General features: G+C 45.1%; 1 protein-coding gene across 1 annotated transcript in view; it reads right to left on the reverse strand.

The window, feature by feature from the left end:
- PMM2 (phosphomannomutase 2) overlaps positions 1-15,031 on the reverse strand; it is a 168,441-nt gene that overhangs the window by 37,315 nt on the left and 116,095 nt on the right. The window contains exons 5-6 of the mRNA XM_069210533.1: positions 14,704-14,803; positions 13,323-13,398 (exon numbers count right to left, since the gene is read on the reverse strand). Coding sequence (XP_069066634.1) covers positions 13,323-13,398; positions 14,704-14,803 — 176 coding nt within the window. The remainder of the gene's footprint in view (positions 1-13,322; positions 13,399-14,703; positions 14,804-15,031) is intronic.

Below are 15,031 nucleotides of genomic sequence, written 5' to 3' on the forward strand. Positions count from 1 at the left end.
TCCAGCTAAATTTTAATGCCACCGAAAGTCACAATTCAGCGGTGGATGCAACGCTGCCTGAGAGGAATAAGTATTTCCAGAACTTAACTATGCGTAAATAAAAACAGAAGTTATCATTACCCTCACGTCCTACAGTCCTCGTCCCACTTCATTACTAGTGAGGTGTAATCCGCCTCACAAGACAGAAAAAGAACAGGAAGTTCTTGTAAAGAGTGTTGCGCCCTCTTAGGCAATAGCCTATAAGGGTACACATTACCCAGCACGGCTCCTGGAAAAGCTGAAAATGCCTTTACCCTTACTCTTGGTACATTCCATTCCATAGTCTTCTGCCCATGGTGAGAGTGCACCAGAGGAGGCACCCCAGGTCCAACTGTAGGTGGCATCCAACACAACTAATCACGAATAAGTTTTGACTTTATTGGGTTTCATGCGCACCTGGACTTACGATGTCCGTGATCCGCAGACCCCTCAAAATGCATGCGGCAATGAGAATGCTGCAAGCGTTACAATAATGGCTTCTAGTTTTAATCAGCTGCCTTTAGTGGTTTGGGCCAGTGGCGTAGCGTGGGGGGTGCAGGGGGGGCCGGCCGCACCGGGCGCAACATCTGGGGGGGCGCGCGCTCGCGAGTGCTAAAATCCACGGGTTAGGGGGCGCAAATTACTTGCCTTGCCCCGGGTGCTGACAACCCACGCTACGCCACTGGTTTGGGCGTGCCCAGACGTGGGCCCTGTAGCTTGACGTGCAAAGCAATTCAAACTGCACCTGCCCACGTGTCAGCAGTTGCTTGTGCTCCCATTCAGTGGGGACATGGAGGAGTAGCTGCGGCTGGATTCTTCCGTTTGGGTAAGGTCTGTTCTGTCTTTTGCGTGCGCAGCGCGCATGGAAGTGCACCGGCCGATCGGGGCTTTACATTCTGGTAAGTAACGCGCGGGCCGTAAACACGCGGTTGAAATGACATGGACACGGGACACACAGGTAGATCGTTACGCTTCCTCGGCCGGGGGTCTTAGTCCCACCCGCCTGCCGAGTCAAACACTTGATTAGCTCCCTTGCGTCACGGCGCCCATACCATCTCGCTCACATAAACAGGGAGGTTGGAACCTTCCGGCATGCACGGGGTTTAGACATACAAAACACCCCTGTGCGCCGAGAACTGTGGGGCGCCCCTCCCAAACATAACATTCCTCCTCAACTATAAATTAACTTACAACTAAACAGCAGTGTGTTCTTCCTTGAATACGTGGTTGTAACCTTGCACACACTGACTTTTCCACTAGCATTTCGACCACCATAATACACACCCCTTACAGTGTCCACTTTACTCACACACATAGTCCTTCAGCCACTCTGGGGGTGATACGCGGGACCTCAGATAATACCTTCCTTCTCCTCTTCTTTGACTCACCACCCGGCTGTCTTTCTCCACCAGCCCCTCTGCAGATAGGCTCTCCTCAACCGGGGTTGACACCCCCGTAGGTGCCAGATCTCCCACTCTGACATCCTCCCCGTTGCCGGTATGACTAGTCTCAAGTTCACTCCCCAGGAAAAACCCTGGTCGCTCTATATCTTCATCTTCTACCTCATGACTGCGATCACTTTCGCTCCTGTGATGAATAAAATGATCTCCGTGGTATTTTTTGAAACAAGAAATGTTCCTGGTTACCATCTCGCTTCCTCGGGTGACGGTCACTAGCGTCCCCTTTACTCGAGTGACAGTCCACAGGCCCGATTCGAAAGTTGTTCTGAACTTCCCGGCCAGATGTCGATTTTTCATGAGTACCACATCCCCTATACTCAGACGTCTGGGATGCGCTCTCCTTTTCCTTGACATTCTCTCATTTTGGACCTGTCTCTGTCGTAGTCTCGCTTCCACTTGTTTGTGCCTATTCTTTGATTGTCCTGATGCCTCGGTGAGGGTTTCCACCTGGGGAATGGTATCCCTTATTTGTCTTGGCATGCAGATCTGGCTCGGGGAGACACCAGTTGTACTGTGAGGGGTCAGTCGATACTCTCTCAAAAACTCAAATATCGCGCAGTCTATATTTTTCTCCCTCGCTACCGCAATCCGCAATACCTTATTGAGGGTCCTCATAAACCTTTCGGCCTCGCCATTGGCTTGTGGCCATCGTGGAGTGATTTTTCTGTGGTGGATGCCATGCGATGCCAGATATGCTGCAAACTCATTGCTCGAAAATGGGGGACCGTTGTCAGTCCTTAGTTCCTGCATCAAACCATGCGTAGCCATTATTTTCTCTATACATGGTATGACCTTTTCCGTGACTGTCGATTCTAAAACTTCGACCTCCAGATATTTGGAGAAATCGTCAATCACAACTAGCATGTGTCTTCCATCCGGCAAACTTCCAAGATCCGCGCTGGCTCTTTGCCAGGGCTTTGCCGGGATGGATTCGGTGATGATGGGGGGCGGCGGATCCGTCGGCCCTACCATTTGACATGCGTGGCACCTCTGTATGATCTTCTCTACCCAGATGTCCAGGTCAGGGAACCACACTTTGCTCCTCAGTCGAGCTTTTGTTTTAACCACGCCCTGGTGAGCACTGTGGGCCAACTCAACAGTTCTTTGTCTCAGGCGGTCCGGAATAACTAACCTACTTCCTCTCAGCAGGCAGTTTTCCGGCGACACGGCCAGCTCTTGCCTGACTCGAAACAAGGCCTGCATATCGTGGTTGGCTTCCTTGGTTCTTAGATTCAGATTCTGCTTCAACAAATGCCATCTCCCATCGCTTACACAGGATATTGCCAATTGCAATACCTCATCTTCCTTTGTTGCCTCTTGTATTTCTTTTAGGGATATAGGCAGTGGCCTCGACCTCTCCACTATCAACCTCACGTACTCCTCCGTACTCTCGATCTCCTCCTTTTCCTGTTCAGTAAACGGTCTTGCATGCCGAGACAAATAATCTGCTGGGTTTTGTGCCCCTGGGCGATATACCACTGCAAACTGATACCCTTGCAACTGGAGAATCCATTTTTCAATTCTAGGGGGAGGCTGTGAGGCTGTCTTGTTGAATAATGGTATCAGCGGCTTGTGATCGGTGTATACCGTGAATGGGTGACCATTTATATATAGATGATAGTGGCGACAGGCCCAGTTGACTGCTAGTGCCTCCTTTTCTATGTGTGAATATCTTTGTTCCGTTTCTGTCAATGCTCGACTGGCATATGCCACAGGGGTCCAGTCACCTTCCTTTTTCTTTTGAGACAACACTGCTCCAAGACCTGTTGGGCTCGCATCCACTGATATTTCTGTTTCTTTTGCTGGGTCAAAGAAAACTAGCGTCGTCTCTGCTGATAGTGCCTGTTTTGTGTCCTGAAATGCCTTCTCTTGTGTCTCATTCCACTCCCACGGAGTGTGGGCCTTAGTGAGCTCCCTGAGGGGAGCCGTGAGGGAGGTTAGATTGGGAATGAGCCTCCCGCAGTAAGTTACCATCCCCAGGAAACTTCGCACGCCGGTGACTGAAGTGGGTGGTTGTGCTGATTTTATGTCTGCTACTTTCTCTGGGTCCGGCCGAACTCCTTTTTCTGAGAAATGATACCCAAAGAAAGCAATGTCTTTTCTCAAAAACTCGCACTTCTTGCGATGCAAAGTTAGTCCATTTTCCTGCAGTCGTTGGAATACTGCCCGTAATCTCTGCATGTGTACCTCCACTGTGGGTGCATGTACCAAGATATCGTCACTCACGTTTATGACTCCCTCCAGGCCAGCTAGAACTCCTCTGATTGTGTCCTGGAAGACTTCTGCTGCGCTGGCAATCCCAAAACTCAAACGTCGGTACCGGCGTAGTCCCACATGGGTAGAGAACGTAGTGATCGCTCTAGACTCCGGAGCCAACATTATTTGGTGGTATCCTGCTCGTAGATCCATTTTTGAGAACCACTTGGACCCGCTGACCTCTGCCACTATATCGTCTACCGTCGGGGTGAGGTGGCGCTCCCTCTTGATGGCTACGTTTGGGAGGCGCATGTCTACGCATATGCGTACCTCCCCTGGTTGCTTCGGCTTTCTAGTGACCACTATGGGTGACACCCATGGGGTTGGCCCTTCTACTTTCTCAATTATGTCCGCCTCTTCCAGTTTTTTTAGTTCCGCCTCCACTTGTGGGCGGAGATGAAATGCAATGCGTCGGTGTTTCAGCGCGACTGGTTCTATTGATTTATCTATATGTAGCTTTATTTGGCGGCCTTCTAGGCAGCCAATTCCTTGGAAGATGTCTGCGTATTCTTCCTGTAGACTGACTAGCCCCCCGACGTGAATGCTAAATGCGAACGTCACTAATTTCAACTCTTCTGCAGTGCGGCAGCTGAGCAGCATTCCGGTTCCTATTTTGGTGACGTACACCTTGGATTGTACCTTTTCTTCCTCATGATTGATATCCGTCACGAAGACTCCCGCCATTGGGAGAGGCCTGGTTGATCCGAATGCGAAGACTTGTACCGTGGTGCGTCGCAAAGGGGGGCGACATGGCATTTTATCGAAGTCAGATTGTGCCAGTATATTTATTGACGCCCATGTGTCAATGAGGGCCATAACCTGGTGTCCCGCTACTGTGACTTGGCATCTGGGAATTTTTTTCCGGCTTGTACAGCCTGGTTTCGTTGCATGGATTATGTACACAGTGTCTTCTGGCTCATCATCATCATCCATGTCAGGACTGAGATCTGGTGGTTGTATCGCCTTGGCCCCTTGACTTGTCTTTTGTCTCTCTCCTTTTGTTCTGGTGTTTGATCGACAAACTTTTGCAAAATGATTCAGCTTTTGACAATTGGCACATTGTTTCCCTTGAGCTGGACATTTTCCTTGGTGTGGGAATGATCCTCCACACATGTAGCATGATCGTTGCGCCCCTGTCAGTTTTGTTCTGTCTTTCTTTTTTGTCATGCTGTTTGATGCTATGACGTTTACCGGTTCTGTTTTTATAGTTTGTGCAAGCGCTGTTTCCATGTGTGCGGCTCTTACCCTGGACAGTTCTTTTGACCTGCCCATCGTCAGCATGTTCGCCATCGTCATGCCTGGGACCTGAAGGATGTGCTCTCTTAGCTTTGTTGAGTGGCATCCTTGGATAAATTGTGCTCTTATCTCATCATCTGGGTCAGGCAGTGTGCACGTGCTTGCTAATTCCTTTAACCTTGCATAGTATGTATCTACTGATTCATCTGAGCTTTGTTTGGCCTGGCGCAGGAGGAATCGTTCATAGTCTGGATTTGCCATTGGTTCAAAATATGCAGTTATTGCCCTTTTTAGCGTTCGGTACGTGAATGGGGGCCCTTCTTCAGCTACTGTCTTGCTGACTGTGCAGCATCGCTCCTCCCATGTGCAGAAGCATTGGTCTTTGTCTATCCGGGTCTAGTGCAACCGCTGCAAAGTAGTTTTCCAACCGTTCCACCCATGATTTCCACTTTGCTGCCTGTGCTGATGGGGGTCCTTCCATAATAAAAGGCTCTATGACCGGGAATGTAGCCATTTTTTTAATTTATTTTTTTATATATGTGTCCCCTCTTTATGTCCTTAACTTTTGTCCAACTTTTCCGGCCTTTTATTGTTGTTCCCCTTTTGTTTTCTCAAAATATGCTTTGTTTTTCTTTTCCTGTCCCTTCTTCTGTTAATTCGACGTTTTTTTTTTTATTTTTTTAATTTATTGAAAACCCAGATGTCTGTGCCCCTTCGTTCGTGAGCCGTACTCTCTCTCACCTCCTTTCTGTGCTCGGGCTGTCGACCAGTCTCCACAGGCCGTTGTATTGTCTTAGGACACCGTCTACTTTCTTTCTTGCTGAGCGCGCGTTTCTCCGGGGCTGCAGCTCACTCCAGTATGGGCATGTGGAGGATAAATTTCGCCTCGCTCTGATTTGCTTCAGCGGCTCTTTTTTTTTCACACCGCCGCTTTCGCCACGTGGGTTCGCCGCCTCGTCGCCAATTTGTTCTGTCTTTTGCGTGCGCAGCGCGCATGGAAGTGCACCGGCCGATCGGGGCTTTACATTCTGGTAAGTAACGCGCGGGCCGCAAACACGCGGTTGAAATGACATGGACAAGGGACACACAGGTAGATCGTTACGCTTCCTCGGCCGGGGGTCTTAGTCCCACCCGCCTGCCGAGTCAAACACTTTATTAGCTCCCTTGCGTCACGGCGCCCATACCATCTCGCTCACATAAACAGGGAGGTTGGAACCTTCCGGCATGCACGGGGTTTAGACATACAAAACACCCCTGTGCGCCGAGAACTGTGGGGCGCCCCTCCCAAACATAACAAGGTCCAGGTGTGATTTGCATATGGTCGGTCCCCCTTTATTGTGGCACGGCCAGTTAGAAATGAACAACGGCGTACAAAAGTGCACAGTTGTTCAAACTGAATCAAGCATTTCGTCCACCATTTTGTTTTTCACATTTTATCTGTACATATGTGCAAATCATTCAGAAACTATGATTTTAATGCTTAAGACCCTCAGTACTTCAAAACTGTATGTTAAATTGTTACAACAGGAAATTCATAGCAATAATTAAAGCAACGTGGAGGGAAAAACGTGAAGTGTTCCTGTTCAAGGTGCCCTTAACCAAGCATCCTTTCAGTTTGTGACAGCAACATACATTTACAATGAGGTGCAGATTCATGAATATTAAAGTTGGTTAGTGTATGTGACATACAGATAAACATGTAAAAAATGGAATGCTGGGGATGTACAAAGTGCTACTTATCAATTCTATTTAAAAAGCATCAAAGCGGCAATGTCTGGAAGCCCACTGTTGTGCCAGTGAACTCTATCTGTTATTTGTAAGGAAACCAGAAAGGGAAAGGCACATCATTAAGAAGAAGGAGTATCTTATGATTTTGGACTTCTTGTGTTTTCGTTTCTCTCCCTAGCATTAATTTATTTACATGTTCTCAAAAAACCACTTATGAAAACTAGAAAATAGTTTTCATTATGAGGTTCAGCCTTACCCTGAAAATTTCACTGAACATTTCGCTGAGCATTTCACCCTATTAGAATACTTCTCCAGAAAGAAAAAAAAACTTTTGAGTATGCTTGCACTGTAGCACAGAGAACTGCCTCAATTTCATATATGTAATAACAAATTAAAATATAAAGTTTCCAACTCTGAAAATACTCAGGATACTTTTATTTTTCAAATTTTGGCAATTACTCGGACGATAAAGAGAAGTTTGGGAATAATGACAAAAAGAGAAGAAAGTTGTGAATATAAAGACTTAATTCAGGAAAAATAACATACTTATTAAAATCAGAGAGTAAAAATGAGTAAAACTATATTATTGCGTTTATATTCTGATTTTTACAAAGTACTGCTGAGTGTGGCTTGGTTGCTGAAGCTAGAGGGAAACTTAGAAGCAAGCTCCCACCAAGGAAGACCACATCTAGAGTGGATCTGCCAACTCAGGAGGGAGGCAGAATCCTGATTTCGCAGTGGTGGCCGCATTGGGGAAGGCTGAACAACCAGGGTCAGGATGGAATCCACTGCTGAACAAGGGTCTGTCAGGACTTGACCACTGTCCTGGTGGCTCCTCTTCTCATTGCCCACGCAGGTGCTGAATTGAAATTGACAAGCCCCGGGACAACTTCTGGCCAGATGCAATGCTGGGGGACCAACTACAGGCAAGGTCACAGCAAGAGTCCGCGCTCGAGACTGAGGTGGTCGGCTAATATGGTGAGGATGCCGAGCCCCACTGCTCCATGACTCCCATTATGTGAAGGTACAGGGATGGCCCTGGCACTTACAAAGGAAGTCAACAATAAGACTTGCCAAAAAGACAAGGGAGTGGCGGGAGGAACTGTTTTGGAACCCTCCCCTCCGTTTTCCACGATCACCTAGAGCTCTGGTGACAGCAAAGGGGAGGCCTGGCATATATGAAGCTGAGGAGACAAGTAGACTGATACCTACCCCGACACCAAGAGATGCATGGCTGGAGGAGGCATAAGTAATTGCACCAGTAGGGCACCGTAGGGATACATGCAAGCAGGCACCACAGGAGTGCAACTTCCAGCATCAAAAAAAGGATCTAGATCCATCACACAGGGAGGTGCTGCAGGCAGCCAGATATCAGGTATGCTTTGGGAAAAAATAAAATCAACAGTCACAGTAGATATCAACCTCTTACAAACTGACTTCAAGGTAACTGTGAGGGTGACTCTAATGGAATGTACACTGAAGGAGCATGCAGATCATATCAAGCACTTGAAGGAGGAGGTCTGCGATCTGAGAGAAATCACCCAAAACCTACACACTACAGATGAAGATATGGAGTGGAGATTCAGGTGCAATAATATATGATTTGTGGGTTTTCCTGAGCGGGTGAAGGGTCCAGCAGCTGAGTAGTTTCTGGAGAACTATATTAAAAGCACGGTAAAACCAGAGGACCTCTCTAACCACTTCACAAATGAAAGGGCACACATGGTCCATCTGGTGCCACTAAAACACAGGGCAAGACCGAGGACAATCATAGCCTGTGTCCTCAACTTTAGAGACTGCATCACAATCTTGGTGGTGGCACACTAAAACATTCCCATACAGTTTGAAAACGGCTCAATCATGCTGTTCCCAGCCAGCAGTCAAGAAGTACATACCAAAAGATGGTCCTTTGATAGGGCAAAAGCAGGACTTCACAAGCTAAACAAAGGATATGATGTTGTGTCCTGGGAAGCCACCAATCATGTGAGAGGGGAGATTATGGTTCTTCTCAACCCTGAATGACACCTGGATTGGCAGCAAGTCAAATAAAATAACAAAAGAAAGAACAAGGTTAGAGTCGAGACAATAACCCAGGAAGCAGTGGTGTCTTGAAGGAGCAGGCTGAGGAGTGGTGGCAAAGGAGGAAAAATCTGAGACCGGGAGGCACAAACCCTGAAAAAATGTGTACGACCACAGCCACCAGAGGCAGGCCGAGACAGACAAGCCCAGATTAGATCAGATGCAGGAGATGATACACCAGACACACGCACAACATCCCATTCTCCTTTCTAACCAGAAGGAGGCATGAGAAACAAACTGGGACACATTTAATGGCTTTATGTTATTGATGGGGTGACGAGGCAACATGCACCTGAGGCATTAGGAAAGAAGATAGTTCAAAACTTGCAGCATGTGTCAGACTGGAGTAAAAAGTTCAGGATGGGTAGACAGTTCTGCACCAATAGGTACAATGGGAGAAGATGTCAGGGAGGGCACAGAGGAAAAAAACTTAACACAACTGAGTCACGACCATATTGTGAAAAGGGCCCAAAGGGTAGGTGTTAACACAGAATGTCCATGGCCTGGGTCACAAGCTGAAAAGAGAGGCGGTACTGAAATGCCTGCCAGATACAACCTGGTTTTAATACTATTACAGAAGACTCATTTAGAGGGCAACAACTGTGGGTTCCTAGGCAGAGAGAGATACAGAGTATTGGTGCACTCGGGATTCATGTTCGGCTCCCAGGAGTTGAGATTACAGTCTGTAAATCTCCCCATTGATGGTCACCCAAACACTGTCATACCCAGATGATTGCTAGGGAGAAAATCTTGATGGCTTTAAATGTTCTGCCATGAACACAGACAATTGTACTAGAACAAGTAGATAGTTCAATTACTTGACACATCCCTGGGGGAGGGATCAACCTCACAATGCAGGGTTAACTTGGTACAGTGAACATAAACATGCAGACAGACATGAAGGTATAAGACTCTACAACTTCACAAAAGCCCTAGTATTTGTGGGCCACTGGAGGAAAGAGCACCCTACCACACAACATTATTCACTCATGTCAAACTGCATAAAATCATTGTCCAGACTGCACTATTTCTGGTGATGTGATGCAGGGGAGGAAGATACAGGGACATGCATTCTCTGTCAAGGATCGTACCAGACCACCCCCATTAACCATTGGGCTTGGATCAAGGATGGTTAGAAATCAAGTGGGGTGGAGACTAGATCCATGACTCTTGAAAAACTGGGACACCAGGAAATGACTGACACAAATAACTACTTTCAAGAAAACGAGAGGAACTGTACAGTCATGGGTCACCAGTGGAGAGGCCTACAATGTAGCCATAGGGGAACAGCTTATGGCTAACAATATTGACAGACATGACAAACACATGCAAAGATATAGCGAGGCAAGGGACATTGAGCAACAGCTGGTCCAAAGGGAAGTGGATCAACTACAAGATATGGAACCTGATCTGTACCACCGGAGTGCACTGACCAGGAATGAAAAGACAGTACGTGGAGAGGGAAGTGAAGGCACACTGCCAGGCATAACAGCATATACTATATGAAGTGGGCAACAAAGCAAACAAGCTTGTGGCATGGTTGTCCCAATGGAAGGAAGGACAGAGATGGGTGAGAAGGATCAATAAGAAAGGGAAAGTGATGATGAAAGAAATTGGGGCACTCAAATCTGAACTTTACACCTTGTGCAATTATATCAACCCAGATTTCACTGTCCAACTGACAAACTGCTAAAACTCATGAGGGGGCATCCTGGCTCAAGCCCTATCCTAAGTAGGCAGGGAAATCCTGGACCAAGGCACATAAGTGGAAGAAATCATAGAGGCACTCAATCAGCTAGTGCTCAAGCTGCTTAGGAGTGGGCAAAATACTCTAGAACCCAATGGTGTACCACGAGAAATCTTTAAATGCATTAGCAGGAAACTGGGGGTCTCTCCTGGATGTATTTTATATGAAGGTAGGTGATAAGACAGCTTGCCACCAGACTTTGCAGCAGCTACCATTGTACTTAACAAAAACCCAAACCGCTGGATGAGTGTGCCTCCTATAGACCCATCTCACTGCTCAATGTGGATGTCAAAATACTGCCAAGAGTATTGGCCTATAACTTATGTAAGGTAATTGATAAACTGATAGCAACGGACCAGTCAGGCTTATGCCCCGTAGATACACACACCACAAATTCAGACGCCTGTTGGGTTGCCTAGAACAACAAATTTATACAGGAAACTGCTGTAGTATTAGCCTTTAGATGCTGGAAAAGTGCTTGGCTCACTAGGGTGGCCATATCTGCTGGCAGTCTTAATGAAAATAGGTTTTAGATATGCAGGTTTTTAATCATTGATTGAATTATACTCATACAGTTGTGAGGGTTAAGGTTAACAGCACAATTTCAGTGGAATTCCATCTGGGACAGGGCCCAAGGCAGCTGCGTCCTCTCTCTCCCTTTTTGGCTGCACTGGCAGTAGAACCCCAAGTGAATCGGGAGAGGAGAGACATATTGATCCGGGGTCTCCATTGGAATTCAGACTGAGACAACATCACCTTGCTCCATGCTGATGATCTCCTTCTCCTCCAGGTGGATTGCGAATGCTCAATACCTAGAATCCACCAAATACTGAATAGAATATTAGGGATACTCAGATGTACACCACATGAACTAGCATAAGTTGGTTTTGTACCCACTAATACTTTGGCACCTCCCAACAAACTGGGGATGTCCAATGCAAAGGCCACATGAGGGGGTTCAGCTATTTGGAGATATATATATATATATATATAACAAAAGATCCTGCCAAATTTATGTGATAATACCTGGCAAGAATCTTGGGCGAATATAAATAGATGTGTGGCACTGGATGAAGTTCCCAGTCTCTCTGTTGGGAAGAAGCACCCTACATAAGATGATTACATTACCTAAATATTTCTATAGGGTGAAGATCATAACCGATGAAGTGCCAGAAACCTTCTTCCAAAGGGCAGGAAACATCAGACAGTCCCACTTGTGGAATGGAGGTGGGAGGAGTCCCCAGAACAGCCTGGCTACCCCGTCAAGGAGTCCATGCGAGAGTGGGCTCACCCTGCCAGGCCTCAAGTTGTACTACTATGCAGCTCTGCTGTTAGTAGTGAATGACTGGGCATTAGACTCACAGAGAACTCTCACTACAAGCACGCAGAACAGCCATCCCAGGGCACCCTATGGCAGTTGATGACTGGGCCGGAAACCCTCCCCAATGGCCAAATTAATCAGGTCTTGGAAGAAGGCTATTCAAAAAAGGAAATAGGAAGGGAGTTAACTTTGAAAGAGCTCTGGTACTCCAGCACCCTTAGTGATCTGAGAACACTAGAAAACCTTAGAAATTAGGACCTTTCAGACATCTCCAAATAAGGGTCAGGTTCAAGGCTTGAGAGAAAAACAAAATAAGTTTGAATTGGCAGTCAACATTATAAACGCCTAAAGGTACAACACACACTGACTAAATATAAAGACCAACTCTAGGACAATCAGGGCGATTTGTCTCTGGAATACAAGGCATTAGAAGCACAACTACAAAGATGGGCCAATGCACAAATATTTAAAACTTTAATAAAGAAAGCCAGAAACCTTTATATACCCTCAAAAACAGGCAGGAGCAAGACCTTAACACTGTTTTGATGGTGACATAGGGGGGATATTGTGAGACTATCTGGGTCCAGGTCAACCCCATCACCAGAGCAATGGGTTATAAATATGAACTAGAGTATGCAAGCAAAATAGACCCTGTACAAAGCACAAAGGTGCCCACAGAAATTTGGTAAATTGTGGGGTCCATGGAAGTATGCTGTGGATTATGACTGAAGGATCACATTATCTTCTCTAGAATCTCAGATACAAAATATGTATGTGACTATGGATTAGGGCAAGTTTGATGGTAAAATGAGTCAGGGCAAGGACAGAGTCATAGGGGGGTTTTAAGTACCAGAAGGAAACACTGCCTCTATCCCTCACGCCATAGGATTACAAATACAGCTAGTGCAATACCGATGTCTCTAGAAAGTGTTATTACTCTTTTTGCCTTTTCTTCTTTGTTTCAAAATTAAAACATTTAAAAAGTATATAAAATATTGTTTGTTCAGCGTAACTGCTATTAAAGCAACACAGAACAGGTAGAGCCAACATGAATCCACCCTATGACAATTTGTTGTGGTTAGAATGCATCACTTCACCAAACTGACTGGCTTAGGAGAAAAAAATGGGATGGTGTTCCCCAAGGGCTGTACTTTCTCTTAACAACACATTTTAAAATGTGGAAACTGTACCACTTCTTTGAGTTGTGTTTACAAGCAGAAAACTATTTCCTTGTGAAGACAGAGTCCAGAGCCCATCCTCTACCGAAGTCCACTCTTGACTCGTTCTATGATATAATGGAAATAACCAAAGCAAAGATATTCTCACGTTTTTTCACTTTTTAGAAATGACAATAATATGAAAACACCCTCATGAAACGTATTTACAAGTTTACCAAGTTTAGGAAATATGAGGCAATATACACAATGCACATACTGTTATTATACAACAAACACACATGCACCAAAACAGTAAATACCTATAGAAAATGTGAGTCCTTTTCCAGCAAATTCTTTTCGCAGTTCATCAACAAACTTCTCTCTGATATGTTCCGTCTATGAAAAACAAGGGAGAGCACCAAAATAAGAAAACTGCATCCTGTCCAATTATTGTACCTAGAATATCAGATAATTCAAACTACTGTCTTACATCACTGATTCCAAGAGTCTCAACTAAACTAACTGTTGTTTTTCTAATACAACCAGCTACATTTCATGACCAACATTACCAACTAATGTTGTGACTGGGCAAGTGTCAATTGCAAACACTACAGGGGCAATTATTATATATATTTTTTTTAATCACAGTTGTATTTGTGCATTCATTATGCATCCCACATTATACCAATATGTAAATACAAAATATTAACGTGTATTGTATGGATGGACATTTTCAATATAAACGCCTAGCTAAGGTTGGAGGCATCACCCGATTTCTCATACTTGGTGCATGCTTTATCAAAATATGACATCTCTGGATAGGGTCGGTCACCCTGTGTGCACCACCAACACACATATATACTCCCAACAATACACATTAAGGAGATGCAGAACCCAGACAAAAAGACTTCTTTTGTAGAACACAGTACATTGAAATAATGTTCCATTTAAATTCAACACCTCATATGTTTCTTATTGCTTAAGAATATAATAATTCTTTCCTATAAAGGTCTTTTCCATTTTATATATACCAAGCGTACATTTCGATACAATGGAGAAAATCATTTAATGTTATGACCTAGCTTGTTTTGATCTTCCAGCAACACAAGATTATAATAACATTTTTCTGAAGTGTTTCGAAATTTCCCAACAAGAATAATTAACATTACCAGACTCAAATTAAGGTCAGAATACAATATCTTAATTACTTCCGGGTCCCAAACTGTTGAGTCACATGAGAAGTAGCATTCACTCTGGAATTACCTTTAGTGAGAATTAAGTGACAGGAGGCTTCCATGGCTCAGCTGAAGGACCTGCTCATCTGTATCAGTCCACAAGGCATTTCCACATAAAGGAATTCTAGCAGCCCTTCGACCAATCTGCATCAGGTGACAGGGAAAGGGTGTGGCGTAATGGCCGACTTTGGAGCTGGGGAACCAGGGTTGAATTTCTGCATCGGCTCAACACCCTGTGATTCTGAGCAAATCACTTAATTTCCCTTACCTTTTAGTGCCTTGAGACCCTCACCGATGATTTGCCGCACTCTATAAAACTTTGATTGATTGATTGACAGGCTCTGATATTTAATAAACACTTATTAGCAACCAAAAAGGGCCTTTATATGTAAATCACATTTTAATTTCAATATTGACCAATTAATGCCCGACAACGTAAATCATACATCATTTTCTACGTACAGACCTTGTCTAGTTCATGGAATTCAATTCGCTCCTCTTGGCTGCAACTTCTTCCAATTGGAGAAACGTTCAGCATACCGTTACGAAATTCAATAAAGGTGCCTCTGAAAAAATGCCCAGTGAGTAATTTTAGATAATGGAAATGTGATATAATTTGCACAAGCACAGTCATTAAAAGTGGAATTCACATTCAATATATTTAGTTACTTTGTGGAGCATCACATGCCACCCTTAACTACATTTTTAACCAACATAAAAACCATTAAATCAGCAATGTCAAAGAGCACAACTTAGGATAACTATTGTCTGAGACGGTCTTAGGGGCAGTACTT

This window comes from Pleurodeles waltl, chromosome 10 (assembly GCF_031143425.1).
Source record: "Pleurodeles waltl isolate 20211129_DDA chromosome 10, aPleWal1.hap1.20221129, whole genome shotgun sequence".
NCBI classification, from domain to species: Eukaryota; Metazoa; Chordata; class Amphibia; order Caudata; family Salamandridae; genus Pleurodeles; species Pleurodeles waltl.